This window comes from Salvelinus sp. IW2-2015, linkage group LG6.2 (assembly GCF_002910315.2).
Source record: "Salvelinus sp. IW2-2015 linkage group LG6.2, ASM291031v2, whole genome shotgun sequence".
Lineage (NCBI taxonomy): Eukaryota > Metazoa > Chordata > Actinopteri > Salmoniformes > Salmonidae > Salvelinus > Salvelinus sp. IW2-2015.
This window is the reverse complement of record NC_036846.1, coordinates 59,691-72,922: the sequence shown is the minus strand read 5'-3', so window position 1 is coordinate 72,922 and position 13,232 is coordinate 59,691. Positions and strand designations below refer to the sequence as shown.

The following is a 13,232-nucleotide window of genomic DNA, read 5'->3' as shown; positions in this document are numbered from 1 at the left end:
TGTATGGACATCACTTTGTGCACGGGGGCATTGTCATGCTGAAACAGGAAAGGGCCTTCCCCAAACTATTGGCACAAAGTTGGAAGCACATAATCGTCTAGAATGTCATTATATGCTGTAGCATTAAGATTTACCTTCACTGGAACTAAGAGGCCTATCCTGAACCATGAAAAACATTCCTCTTACACCAAACTTTACAGTAGGCATTGGGGCAGGTAGCGTTCTAATGGCATACGCCAAACCCAGATTTATCCGTCGGACTGCCAGGTGGTGAAGCATGATTCATCACTCCAGAGAACGCGTTTCCACTGATCCAGAGTCCAATGGCGGCAAGGTTTACACCACTCCAGCCGATGCTTGGCATTCCGCATGGTGATCATAGGCTTGTGTGCGGCTGCTCGGGCCATGGAAAACCATTTAATGAAGCTCCCGACGAACAGTTCTTGTGCTGATGTTGCTTCCAGAGGCAGTTTGGAACTTGGTAGTGAGTGTTGCAACCGAGGACAGACGATTTTTACGTGCTACACGCTTCAGCACTCTGCGGTCCCGTTCTGTGAGCTTGTGTGGCCTACCAATTCGCGGCTGAGCCGTTGTTGCTCCTAGAAGTTTCCACTTCACAATAACAGCTCTTACTGTTGACAGGGGCAGCTCTAGCAGGGCAGAAATTTGACAAACTGACTTGTTGGAAAGGTAGTTTCCTGTGACTGTGCCACACTGAAAGTCACTGAGCTCTTCAGTAAGGTCATTCTACTGCCAATATMTGTCTATGGAGATTGCATGGCTGTTGGCTKGACTTTTTACACCTGTCAGCAACGGGTGTGCCTGAAATAGCCGAATCCACWAATTTGAAGGTGTGTCCACATACTTTTGTAAATATATAGTGTATTTACACAGCGTAGGCCTAATTAGCGATACAATGTGATGCTTCGACCACACAGACATTGCTTTTTGCGCATAATAGTACGCAGCATCATCTGACTATGTATGCAACAAAAATTCAACATTCACCTTCTGATACCATTTCTGTCAAGCAGTCTACGCATACAGTTTAACGCATACGTTAGATAAATCCAACGTATGCACCACACCGAAAGCACTGCAACTGCCTCTGCAACGCAATGCTACAAGGCAAACGCAGCGTTTAATTTGAAATTAATGTAATTCTGGTGTACCAAAATAGTAAACACTTTCGGTGTGTTCGAAGCGTGAGAGTGTCTGGCGTGCAGCGGCCTCGCTATGTCGCTGTCCATGATGTTGAAATCTCATACAATCCATGTTTAAGCCAGTGGGGTTTACTCAATGATTGTGGACTCTTAGGACTTTCTTTCACATTCTCTGCTTTTGTGTATGAGATTTTCCTCGCTGAAGTACCAGCATTATAAATGGCATACATCTAATATTTGCATTGTAGCTTATATGCCCAATCGCAGATGCGTTCCCTTTTGTAATGCATTCGTTCTGCCTGATCCTAACTCATATCAACAGAGTCCGGTTCATTGACAATTTTGGATGTTTTTGTGGTTTTATATGCTGTCGTTTGCTGTTATTTCCAATAGTTTCCCGATCAATTCAGCCTAGGCTATAGGCATTTTTGAACGATAATATGTGTAATATCTGAAGGGTACTCACTGTGTCGCTATTCACCAGCTYTGTTTRTATAGATCCAGTTCTCCACCCACTTGTGTTGTTACAAGGCTCGGGTGCCATTTAGCCGCGGAAGAGGTTGGAGACGGTCAGATTGCGTGCACATTTTGAGAATGTAATTTTGATCAAACTGTATGTTTTTTTTTTTGCAGAATACTATTTGTTAAAATTGTACTATCTTAAATATATGGTGTGTTCACGTTTTAATCCCATGATGGGACACAAAGGATTTTCGGTCGCAGTCCTGGTTTGCAGCGTTTCTTTCTTTCTTCTCACACTGCACTCCGCCTATGGAGACGTGAGCTATTCTTTTCCCGAGGAGATGAAACGCGGATCTGTGATTGGAAATATAGCCAAYGATCTCGGACTGGAGGCGAGCAGACTGTCCGCTCGCAAGGCCCGTATTGATACKGAAGGGAACCGCAAACGTTATTGTGACATTAATCTGAGCACCGGAGATCTTATTGTTGCGGAAAGGATTGACAGAGAGGGGCTTTGTGGCAAGAAGATTTCGTGCGTTTTAAATCAGGAACTTGTATTAGAGAATCCGTTGGAGCTGCAACGTATTAGTCTTCATGTTCAAGATATAAATGATAATTCCCCACAATTTAATGAGCACATGATAGATATGGAAATAAGCGAATCGGCATCTAAAGGCGCTCGTTTCTTATTAGGAGAGGCCCATGACGCAGACATAGGACACAACTCAGTCCAAACATACACGCTAGAAAGGAATGAGAATTTCGTTTTGATTGTTGACAGTAACAGTGTTGAGCTTGTTCTAGAGAAAGAGCTCGATCGAGAACAAAAGAACGATCTCAAATTATTACTCACGACGATGGACGGTGGCACTCCGCAGAGATCAGGTACTGTGGTCATACACGTCACTGTCCTGGATGCTAACGATAATGCCCCAGTGTTTAGCCAGGCCGTCTATAAAGTCAGTCTCCAGGAAAACTCTCCTTTAGATACTGTAGTGGTAACAGTGAGTGCTACAGATGCAGATGAGGGCGTGAACGGGGAGATGGCTTATGACTTCGATCACATTTCAGATGAGGATAAGACAGTATTTTCTATGGACCGTAAGACAGGAATAATTAAAGTTATCGGCGCTGTTGACTTTGAAGACGTTCCGTTGTTTGAGCTGCGCATTAAAGCGAAGGATGGTTTAGGCTTAGCCTCATATGCCAAAGTGATAATAGAAATTACTGACATAAATGACAACGCCCCAGTGATATATCTAAAATCTCTGAGTAACCCCATACCTGAGAACGCGTCACCTGGTACAGAGGTGGGCATCATTAACGTGCAGGATAGAGACTCTGAGAATAACCGTCAGGTCCGATGCTCCATTCAGCAAAACGTTCCTTTTAAGCTGGTGCCATCCATCAAAAACTACTATTCTCTGGTGACCACGGGCGAACTGGACCGTGAACTAGTGTCTGATTACAACATTACAATCATTGCCACCGACGAGGGCTCTCCGCCTCTGTCCTCCTCTAAAAGTGTTCAGTTATCTGTAGCTGACGTGAACGACAACCCACCTGTGTTTGAGGAACAGTCCTATAGCGCCCACGTGACTGAAAATAACCAACCTGGTTCCTCCGTGTGTTCCGTTACTGCTCGAGACCCAGACTGGAGACAGAATGGCACAGTTATTTATTCCCTTTTACCTGGCGAGATGAACGGTGTCCCGGTGTCCTCATTGTTATCTGTTAACGGAGACACTGGGGTGATCCACGCTGTGAGGTCATTTGATTATGAACAGTTCAGGAGCTTTAAAGTCCACGTTGTGGCCAGGGACAACGGTTCTCCTCCGCTCAGCAGCAACGTCACCGTCAGTGTGTTCATAACGGATGTGAATGACAACTCTCCTCAGATACTATATCCCGCTCCGGAGGGGAACTCTTTCATGACCGAGCTGGTCCCCAAAGCTGCACACGGGGGCTCTCTGGTTTCCAAGGTGATAGCGGTGGACGCGGACTCCGGCCAGAACGCCTGGCTGTCCTATCATATAGTCAAATCCACTGATCCGGGACTTTTCACTATTGGTCTCCACAGCGGAGAGATCAGGACACAGCGGGACATTTCTGAATCTGACAGCATGAAACAGAACCTTATTGTGTCAGTAAAAGATAACGGACAGCCCTCTCTCTCTGCGACCTGTGCCATGTATTTAGTGATTTCTGATAACTTGGCTGAAGTGCCYGAACTGAAAGATATATCTTATGATGAGAGCAATTCCAAACTCACCTCTTATCTGATCATCGCGCTGGTGTCCGTCTCCACCTTTTTCCTCACCTTCATTGTTGTCATCCTGGCCGTGAGGTTTTGCCGCAGGAGAAAGCCCAGACTGTTGTTTGACGGAGCGGTCGCTATCCCAAGTGCTTATCTCCCGCCCAACTACGCAGATGTGGATGGAGCGGGAACTCTCCGCAGCACCTACAATTATGACGCCTACCTGACGACGGGTTCACGCACAAGTGACTTCAACTTTGTCACATCTTACATTGACACCACCCTGCCTGCGGATCAGACTTTGAGAAAAACTCCAAAAGACTTTGCTGAAGAACTTGATGATTCTGATGTGTCCTCACAGGTAGGCCTGAACTGTAAATAAATATCAACTATAGATTTGATTGTATTTATCATAGAATATATGCCCATCTTTTTGTACAATTACAGTAAAGCAGCTTTGTACAATAATGCTTTTTGTTATGGAGAAAATCATGTAGCCTTTTGAACGGGAGTGTGTGAATACCACAGCTTGTCTATAAGGCAACCTGGTCATGCTTTACGTTTGATGCAATTTGCAATGCATTTATGATTATTGAAATCCCCTCACAGTTGAACGGGGAAATATTGATGCTACTGGTTTGAGTTGTGTGGGTTTGAGTATGGGTTTGARTTGTGATTGGTTCTGTTTGTGATTGTTCTTTGACATACACGCTGCACATGTTTTGAGGTTAAATGTGTTKCTCTTAGAAGTTTGGCCTGTTGGAGTGGAGGCCATTTTGGGAAGGGATTACGAAAAACAACGACTTTATGTACAGAGCTATTAAGACAGTGACGAGAGAAGTGGTGTGATAGGGTCTGAAGTGCAGCGGCATTGTTGTGCCGCTATCCATGGTGCTGAAATCCAATTTGTAGCTAGCAGTGTATACGTCTTATAGCTTTATCACTGCAATTACTTTAATTCATTGCCATACTCTCCGTTTATTTATATTGCATTGATGAGTGTTCACTAAAATACCAGCGTTGTACATCTGATGCTTGCAACGTACAACTAAAGCCTACCTTCTCGCAGATGCCTTCCCTTCTGTAAAGTATTTCTTCTAGTTAATCTTAACTCGTGAAAATAGTTTGAGGCTTTTATTGCCGTAATTCATGCTGTAAGTGTTTTATTTCCGTTTCCTGTGTTTCTTTTTTGGTTATTTATATGAGCTTGCGGTGATTTCCCCCGAATAGTTACAGTCATCAATCATTCAGAAGGCTATTTATCCAAACACGTCTGGTGAACGACGACAGAGTGAGTAGGTCTACRCTTTTACATACTACACATTAACAAACATTCTTCTAAATCTATATTTGGTGAAATATAGAATCTACATTTCGTGATGTATAGATTTAGAAGAATGTTAATATGTGTCATATCTAACGAGTACTCGCTGTGTCGCTGTTCACCAGCTGTGTTTGGGTAGATCCAGTTCCCCACCCACTGGTGTTGTTACAAGACTCGGATGCCATTTAGCCGCGGAAAAGATTGGAGACGGTCAGATTTCTGGCACATTTTGTGGATATTGTTTAGATCATACTGAATATTTTGTGGAATACGATTTCTTTACATTGTAGTATTTAGACTTGATGGTATTTCAACGTTTTTAATGCCAGGATGGGGCACAAAGGAATATTGGTGACAGGCCTGGTCTACTGCGTTGCTCTCTTTCTTCTTACACTGCATTCCGTGTATGGAGACGTGAGCTATTCTTTTCCGGAGGAGATGGAACGCGGATCTGTGATTGGAAATATAGCCAAGGATCTCGGCATCGATGTTCGCAGACTGTCCGCCCGTAAGGCTCGTATAGATACYGAAGGGAACCGAAAACGTTATTGTGACATAAATCTGAGTACCGGGGAATTTATTGTTGCGGAGAGGAATGACAGAGAGGGGCTTTGTGGAGAGAAGGTTTCATGTGCTCTAAAATTCGAATTTGTGCTTGAAGATCCACTTGAGTTGCACCGAATCACATTGCAAATTCAGGATGTTAACGATAACACGCCTATCTTCCCAAAGGAGTCTATCAAGCTCGAAATTAGTGAGTTGGCTGTCAAAGGCGCTCGCTTTCGTGTGAATGCTGCCCACGACGCAGATATAGGACAAAACGCAGTGCAAAACTACATGTTACAAAGGAATGGCCATTTTCTGCTGAATGTTCAAACCAATACGGTCGGTAGTAAATACGGTGAGTTGATACTAGATAAAGAATTAGACCGCGAGGAGCAGCGGGAGTTAAAATTATTGCTTACAGCAGTAGACGGTGGCACTCCGCAGAGATCAGGTACTGTYGTCATACACGTCACTGTACTGGATGCTAACGARAATGCRCCAGTGTTTAGCCAGGCCGTCTATAAAGCCAGTCTGCCWGAAAACTCTCCTTTAGATATTGTAGTGGCTACAGTGAGTGCTACAGATGCAGACGAGGGAGTGAATGGGGAAGTGATGTATGAATTCAGTCGCATATCTGACATAGCCAGAAAATTATTTGCATTAGATCAGACAACTGGAGAAATTAGACTAAGAGGAGAAATAGATTACGAAGAAGAAGCTAAACATGAAATAATTATTGAAGGGAAAGATGGTTACGGTCTTTCATCTGACACTAAAGTGATTATAGAAATCACAGACATAAATGACAACGACCCTGAGATATATCTAAAATCTCTGACTAACCCCATACCTGAGAACGCGTCACCTGGCACAGAGGTGGGCATCATTAACGTGCAGGATAGAGACTCTGAGAATAACCGACAGGTCCACTGCTCCATTCAGCAAAACGTTCCTTTTAAGCTGGTGCCATCCATCAAAAACTACTATTCTCTGGTGACCACGGGCGAACTGGACCGTGAACTAGTGTCTGATTACAACATTACAATCATTGCCACCGACGAGGGCTCTCCGCCTCTGTCCTCCTCTAAAAGTGTTCAGTTATCTGTAGCTGACGTGAACGACAACCCACCTGTGTTTGAGGAACAGTCCTATAMCGCCCACGTGACTGAAAATAACCAACCTGGTTCCTCCGTGTGTTCCGTTACTGCTCGAGACCCAGACTGGAGACAGAACGGCACAGTGATTTACTCTCTCTTACCCGGTGAGGTGAACGGTGTCCCGACGTCCTCGTTCTTATCCGTTAATGGAGACACGGGGGTGATCCACGCTGTGAGGTCGTTTGATTATGAACAGTTCATGAGATTTAAYGTCCATGTGATGGCCAGAGACAACGGTTCTCCTCCGCTCAGCAGCAACGTCACCGTCAGTGTGTTCATAACGGATGTCAATGACAACTCTCCTCAGATACTATATCCCGCTCCGGAGGGGAACTCCTTCATGACCGAGCTGGTCCCCAAAGCTGCACACGGGGGCTCTCTGGTTTCCAAGGTGATAGCGGTGGATGCGGACTCCGGCCAGAACGCCTGGCTGTCCTATCATATAGTCAAATCCACTGATCCGGGACTTTTCACTATTGGTCTCCACAGCGGAGAGATCAGGACACAGCGGGACATTTCTGAATCTGACAGCATGAAACAGAACCTTATTGTGTCAGTAAAAGATAACGGACAGCCCTCTCTCTCTGCGACCTGTGCCATGTATTTAGTGATTTCTGATAACTTGGCTGAAGTGCCAGAACTGAAAGATATATCTTATGACGAGAGCAATTCRAAACTCACCTCTTATCTGATCATCGCGCTGGTGTCCGTCTCCACCTTTTTCCTCACCTTCATTATTGTCATCCTGGCCGTGAGATTTTTCCACCATAAAAAGCCTAGACTGTTGTTTGACGGAGCGGTCGCTATTCCCAGTGCTTATCTCCCGCCCAACTACGCAGAGGTGGATGGAGCTGGAACTCTCCGCAGCACTTACAATTATGACGCCTACCTGACGACCGGGTCACGCACTAGTGACTTCAAGTTCGTCAGTTCCTACAATGACCACACGCTGCCCGCGGACCAGACTCTGAGAAAAATTCCAACAGACTTTGCTGAAGAACTTGACGATTCTGAYGGATCAACCGAGGTAGGCCTTTCCTGCAAATAGAAATTGAGGAGGTTTGCTTTGATGTTTTAAGAATATTATTTCACAGCAAGTTTTTTACAAAGAGAGATAAAATGCAACMATTTAATCCCCTTTTATTTCAAAGGGAAACATCTTATTGATGTTGTGACCGGTTTATTGTGATTGATAGATTGGCTGGACACTTGTGCAGCATGTACGCTGCACAMATGTTCTTACAGAGAATGTGTTCATGGTAGTTTTGTAAATTGTGGTTGGTAGTTAGGTAGCCTATTGTGGTACAGTTTACATGTAGACCTGTTTGTATATAATCATTTCACGAGCTAAAGTGATGAGAAAATCAGTTATAACTCATCCGTTAAAAACAGCAGCAACTCTGAACGAGTAGTGCTATCCGAGATCCTTGGGGCGTCCCTACCCTTACCCTAACCATTACCTAACCTTAACCATAACCCTAAACCTTATCTAACCCTAACCCTAACCATTACATAACACTTATCTAACCCTAACCTTATCCCTTGCCGTAATCATTTTAAACGTGAACTTCAATGTGGTAGTGACGTCCCAATGAATTAACATAGCAAGGACAAACTCTGAACTATGTGTGACTGTCTGAGGTGCTGAAATCATGTATTCAAGAGCGGTAAGACCAGCTAGTCATTATTGGTTGAAAGTTATCACTTTGTTTACGTCACTATTTTTCTATTTTTATGGGAAACAAAGGCTTTTCCGCGACAGTCCTGAAATGTTACGTTGGTTTCTTTCTTCTCATGCTGCACTCTGCCTATGGAAATGTCAGCTATTCTTTACTGGAGGAGATGAAACGCTGATCTGTTATTGGAAATATAGCCCAGGATCTCGGACTGATGGCGAGCAGACTGCCTGGTCGTAAGGCCCGTATTGATACCGAAGCGAACAAAAAACGTTATTGTGACATTAAAGTGGCAATCAGCAGTTGCTGAATATATTTAGACTGCTACGTTAATGATGTAGAATGATGATGGGTACCATTGATTCTTGAAGAATATATAGAATATATCTTAGAAATGCGRCATGAGCTTAGTTCAACTGTCGTTCCACATCAGAACCCCAAATATAAGCAATTTTTTAAACTCTATTGTTTGTAAACAAAGAAAATGTAAGCAAACGCTATATATCCTCAAAACATGGTTAAAACTATAATGTTGTACCTTGGATGATTAGTCCTTGCATCCATAGCTCTGTCTGGATTTGAGAGTGGTTAGATTTCCCCAGCTCCATCCCTCAGCTTTTTACCGAACCAGGGACGGCGTACGCTATGTTATTATTTACACTGCGTATTGCCGCTTTTATCTGAGTACCGTGGAATTGATTGTTGCCGAGAGGTTTGACAGAGATGGGCTTTGTGGCAAGACAGGATGTTGAAGGTATTAATGATAATTCCCCACAATTGAAAACGACATAATTACAATTTAGATCGCCGAATCTGCAATTGAAGTTGCGCATTTTTCATTAGATGAGYCCCACGATGCAGCTATCGGACAGAATGTGCTCCAGAGCTATACAATGCAAACAAATGGCCATTTCGTTTTGAGCATTAATGCGAAAAGTGGTGGACGCAGATACTTTGAGTTAATCTTAGACAAAGTGTTAGACCTTGAACAGCAGCAGGAGATACAATTACTATTGACAGCTGTAGATGGTGGCATTCTGCAAAGATAAGGCACTGTAGGCATACACGTCACTGTACTGGATGCAAACGATAATGCCCCAGTGTTTATCCAGACCGTCTGTGAAGCCCGTCTGCATGACAACCCTCCTTCAGATACTCTAGTTACAGTGAGTGCRWCAMATGCAGATGAGYAAGGAAATGGTGGAGAGACGTACGACTTTGACCAAGTTTCAGATGAGAATGTTGAACTACTCTCGTTTGATCCTACGAAAGAGGAAATAAGGGTTGTTGGGTCAGTTGATTATGAAGAGGGGTCGTCATATGAATTACAAATTAGAGCCATGGATGGGCCTGGGTTAACTTCAGATTCTGTATTAATTATAGAAATAACCGACATAAATGTCAACACCCCTGTAAAATATCTAAAATCTCTGACTAACCCCATTCCTGAGAACGCGTCACCTGGTACAGAGGTGGGCATCATTAACGTGCAGGATAAAGACTCTGAGAATAACCGACAAGTCCACTGCTCCATTCAGCAAAACGTTCCTTTTAAGCTGGTGCCATCCATCAAAAACTACTATTCTCTGGTGACCACGGGCGAACTGGACCGTGAACTAGTGTCTGATTACAACATTTCCAATCACTGCCACCGATGAGGGCTCTCCGCCTCTGTCCTCCCAACAGACTTTGCTGAAGAAATTGATGACTGATCGGTCTCCAAAGGCCTTACTGTAAATATAAATAATCTACACTTGGMTTCATAATGTTATGGAATACGGCTATTTTTTTCATTCAATTACAGTTAAGATGGTTTCTAAAAAAAAATCCACTGAAGAAAATCATTCTCCCCACGGGCCCACAGGAATGCGTAATTTAGCTTGTCTATTTAGGCAACTTGTTAGTTCTCCACGAGTGATGTAGTTTGTAACGCATTTCAATCCCTTTGAAGTTCCTGTGAGAAATCCAGGGATGCTAATATTATATGGTTTGGTTTGTCATGTGGGATATGTAGCCTCCTGTTTGGGATTTCATTTTTCACATACACGCTGCACATTTTTGAGGTGACAGGAAAAGGGTTGATATATGAGTTTGGCTCTATACGAGGGAAGTGCTATTTAGCTCGTTTTAGGAAGAAGATAAATACTTTACATTGAGAGCTATTTAGATAGAATGATAGCGGTGTGAGTGTCTGACGTGCAGCGGCCTCGCAATGTCACTGTCCATGGTGCTGAAAATGCATACAATCCGCTTTTACGCCAATAAGATCTACTTATTGTTTAGTGTCACAACTTTCATTTCTTGCCATACTCTGTTTTTGTGTGTGAACGCACTGATGCTTTTGTAATGGCTGAAGAAGCCGCATAAATTGCATAGCCTAAATCTGATATTTGCATTGTAGCCTACTTCCTATCGCAGATGTGTTCTCTTTTGTAATATATTCATTCCACCTGATCTTAACTCATATCAATATAATGCGGGTTATTGGCAATCGTTTATGTGTTTGGGGTTTTATAAACTGTCGTTTGCTGTTCTTTTCTTTTGTTATTTCCAATWGCTTATCAACCAATTCAGCCTAGGCTATTTATAGGCCTATTGAAATACTTTTGGTGACATATAAACGAATGTGGGATAATATSTGTAATATCTGAAGGGTACTCACTGTGTCGCTATTCACCAGCTATGTTTTTATASATCCAGTTCTCCACCCACTTSTGTWGTTACAAGGCTCGGGTGCCATTTAGCRGCGGAAYAGGTRGGAGACGGTCAGATTGCGTGCYCATTTTGAGAATGTAATTTCGATMAAACTGTATTTTTTGATGAAATACTATTTGTTTGCATTGTATATTATCTTGGCTGTAAGGTGATTTGACGTTTTAATTCCACAATGGGGCACAAAGGATTTTCGGTCGCAGTCCTGGTTTGCKGCGTTTCTTTCTTTCTTCTRACACTGCACTCCGCCTATGGAGACGTGAGCTATTCTTTTCCCGAGGAGATGAAACGCGGATCTGTTATTGGAAATATAGCCAAGGATCTGGGGTTGGAGGCGAGCAGACTCTCCGCTCGTAAGGCCCGWATTGATACCGAAGGGAACCGCAAACGTTATTGTGACATTAATCTGACTAGTGGTGATTTGATTGTTACCGAAAGAATTGACAGAGAGGAGCTTTGCGGAGAAAAGGCGTCATGCCTTCTGAGCTTTGAGTTAGTCCTAGAGAATCCTCTTGAGTTGCATCGCATATCACTTCAAATACAAGATGTCAATGACAATTCACCCATATTTCCGAAGGATACAATTAAACTGGACATCAGAGAATCAGCTGACAAAGGAGCTCGCTATCGTGTGAACGCTGCTCATGACGCAGACATAGGACAGAATGCAGTTCAAAGTTACGTGCTACAAAGGAATAATCATTTTGCGTTGAGTGTTCAAACCACTTCTGCAGGTAGCAAATACGGCGAGTTAGTGCTTGACAAAGAATTAGACCGTGAGAAGCAGCAGGAATTACAATTATTGATCACAGCTGTGGACGGGGGCACTCCGCAGAGATCAGGTACTGTAGTCATACACGTCACTGTACTCGATGCTAACGATAATGCCCCAGTGTTTAGCCAAGCCGTCTATAAAGCCAGTCTGCCCGAAACATCTCCTTTGGGTACACTAGTTGTTACTGTGAGCAGTACTGATGCAGATGAAGGCGTGAACGGCGAAGTAATGTATGAATTCAGTCGAATGTCTGATAAGGCAAGGAAAATGTTTACATTGGACCAGAGAACGGGGGACATTACAGTGATAGGGGAGTTAGACTATGAAGAGGAATCAACATATGAAATGTTTGTGGAAGGAAAAGATGGCTATGGCCTTTCTTCAGACACTAAAGTGATAATAGACATTACAGATATAAATGACAACGCCCCAGTGATATATCTGAAATCTTTGACTAACCCCATACCTGAGAACGCGTCACCTGGCACAGAGGTGGGCATCATTAACGTGCAGGATAGAGACTCTGAGAATAACCGACAGGTCCACCTACACACGCGCAGGCGGTAACTCAGTAGGTAGCTCGACAGAGGAGACGCCCACTGGCGCTGGTCCCAGCTGACCAGGGGGTCTTGGTTTCAAGGTGATAGGTGGTGGCGGACTCGGCAGAAGCCTGGTGTCCTATATATAGTATCCACTGATGGGATTTTCAACTATTGGTCTCCGCGGAGGATACAGGACACAGGGAATTTCTGAGATCTGAGCATGAAAGACTTATTGTGTAAGTAAAAGATAAGGACCAGCCTTTCCTCTTGCGACATGTGCATGTATTTAGTGCTATATTGCTAATTGGGCTGAGTTGAGACTTGAAGATAAAATATTATGACGAGAGCAGATTCTAACTCATCTTATTGACTATGACTGGTGTGTTCTCACCTTTTTCTCATTCATTATTGTCATCCCTGGGTGAGATTTTTCAAAAAGGCTAGACTGTTGTTTGACGGAGCGGTGTATTCAGTGTATTTCCGCCAACTGCGAGGTGGATGGAGCTGGTCTCGCAGCACTTACAATTATGAAGCTACTGAAACGGTCAGCACTAGTGATTCAAGTTGTCAAGTTCTACAATGACCAACGTGCCGGGAAGAGACTCTGAGAAAAATTCA

General features: G+C 43.6%; 3 protein-coding genes across 3 annotated transcripts; all 3 read left to right on the top strand.

The window, feature by feature from the left end:
• The first annotated feature begins 1,732 nt into the window (after window positions 1-1,732).
• Window positions 1,733-4,264, top strand: LOC111965453 (protocadherin gamma-A12-like). Its single transcript, XM_023989642.2, has one exon. It carries the CDS (start codon window positions 1,832-1,834, stop codon window positions 4,262-4,264), a length of 2,433 nt encoding a protein of 810 aa, XP_023845410.1. The 5' UTR covers window positions 1,733-1,831.
• A 1,143-nt stretch (window positions 4,265-5,407) lies between these two features.
• Window positions 5,408-7,957, top strand: LOC111965602 (protocadherin gamma-A11-like). The gene has a single exon (XM_023989750.1). It carries the CDS (start codon window positions 5,537-5,539, stop codon window positions 7,955-7,957), a length of 2,421 nt encoding a protein of 806 aa, XP_023845518.1. The 5' UTR covers window positions 5,408-5,536.
• A 3,382-nt stretch (window positions 7,958-11,339) lies between these two features.
• Window positions 11,340-12,639, top strand: LOC111965451 (protocadherin gamma-A11-like). The gene has a single exon (XM_023989640.2). It carries the CDS (start codon window positions 11,473-11,475, stop codon window positions 12,637-12,639), a length of 1,167 nt encoding a protein of 388 aa, XP_023845408.1. The 5' UTR covers window positions 11,340-11,472.
• The last annotated feature ends 593 nt before the right edge of the window (window positions 12,640-13,232 follow it).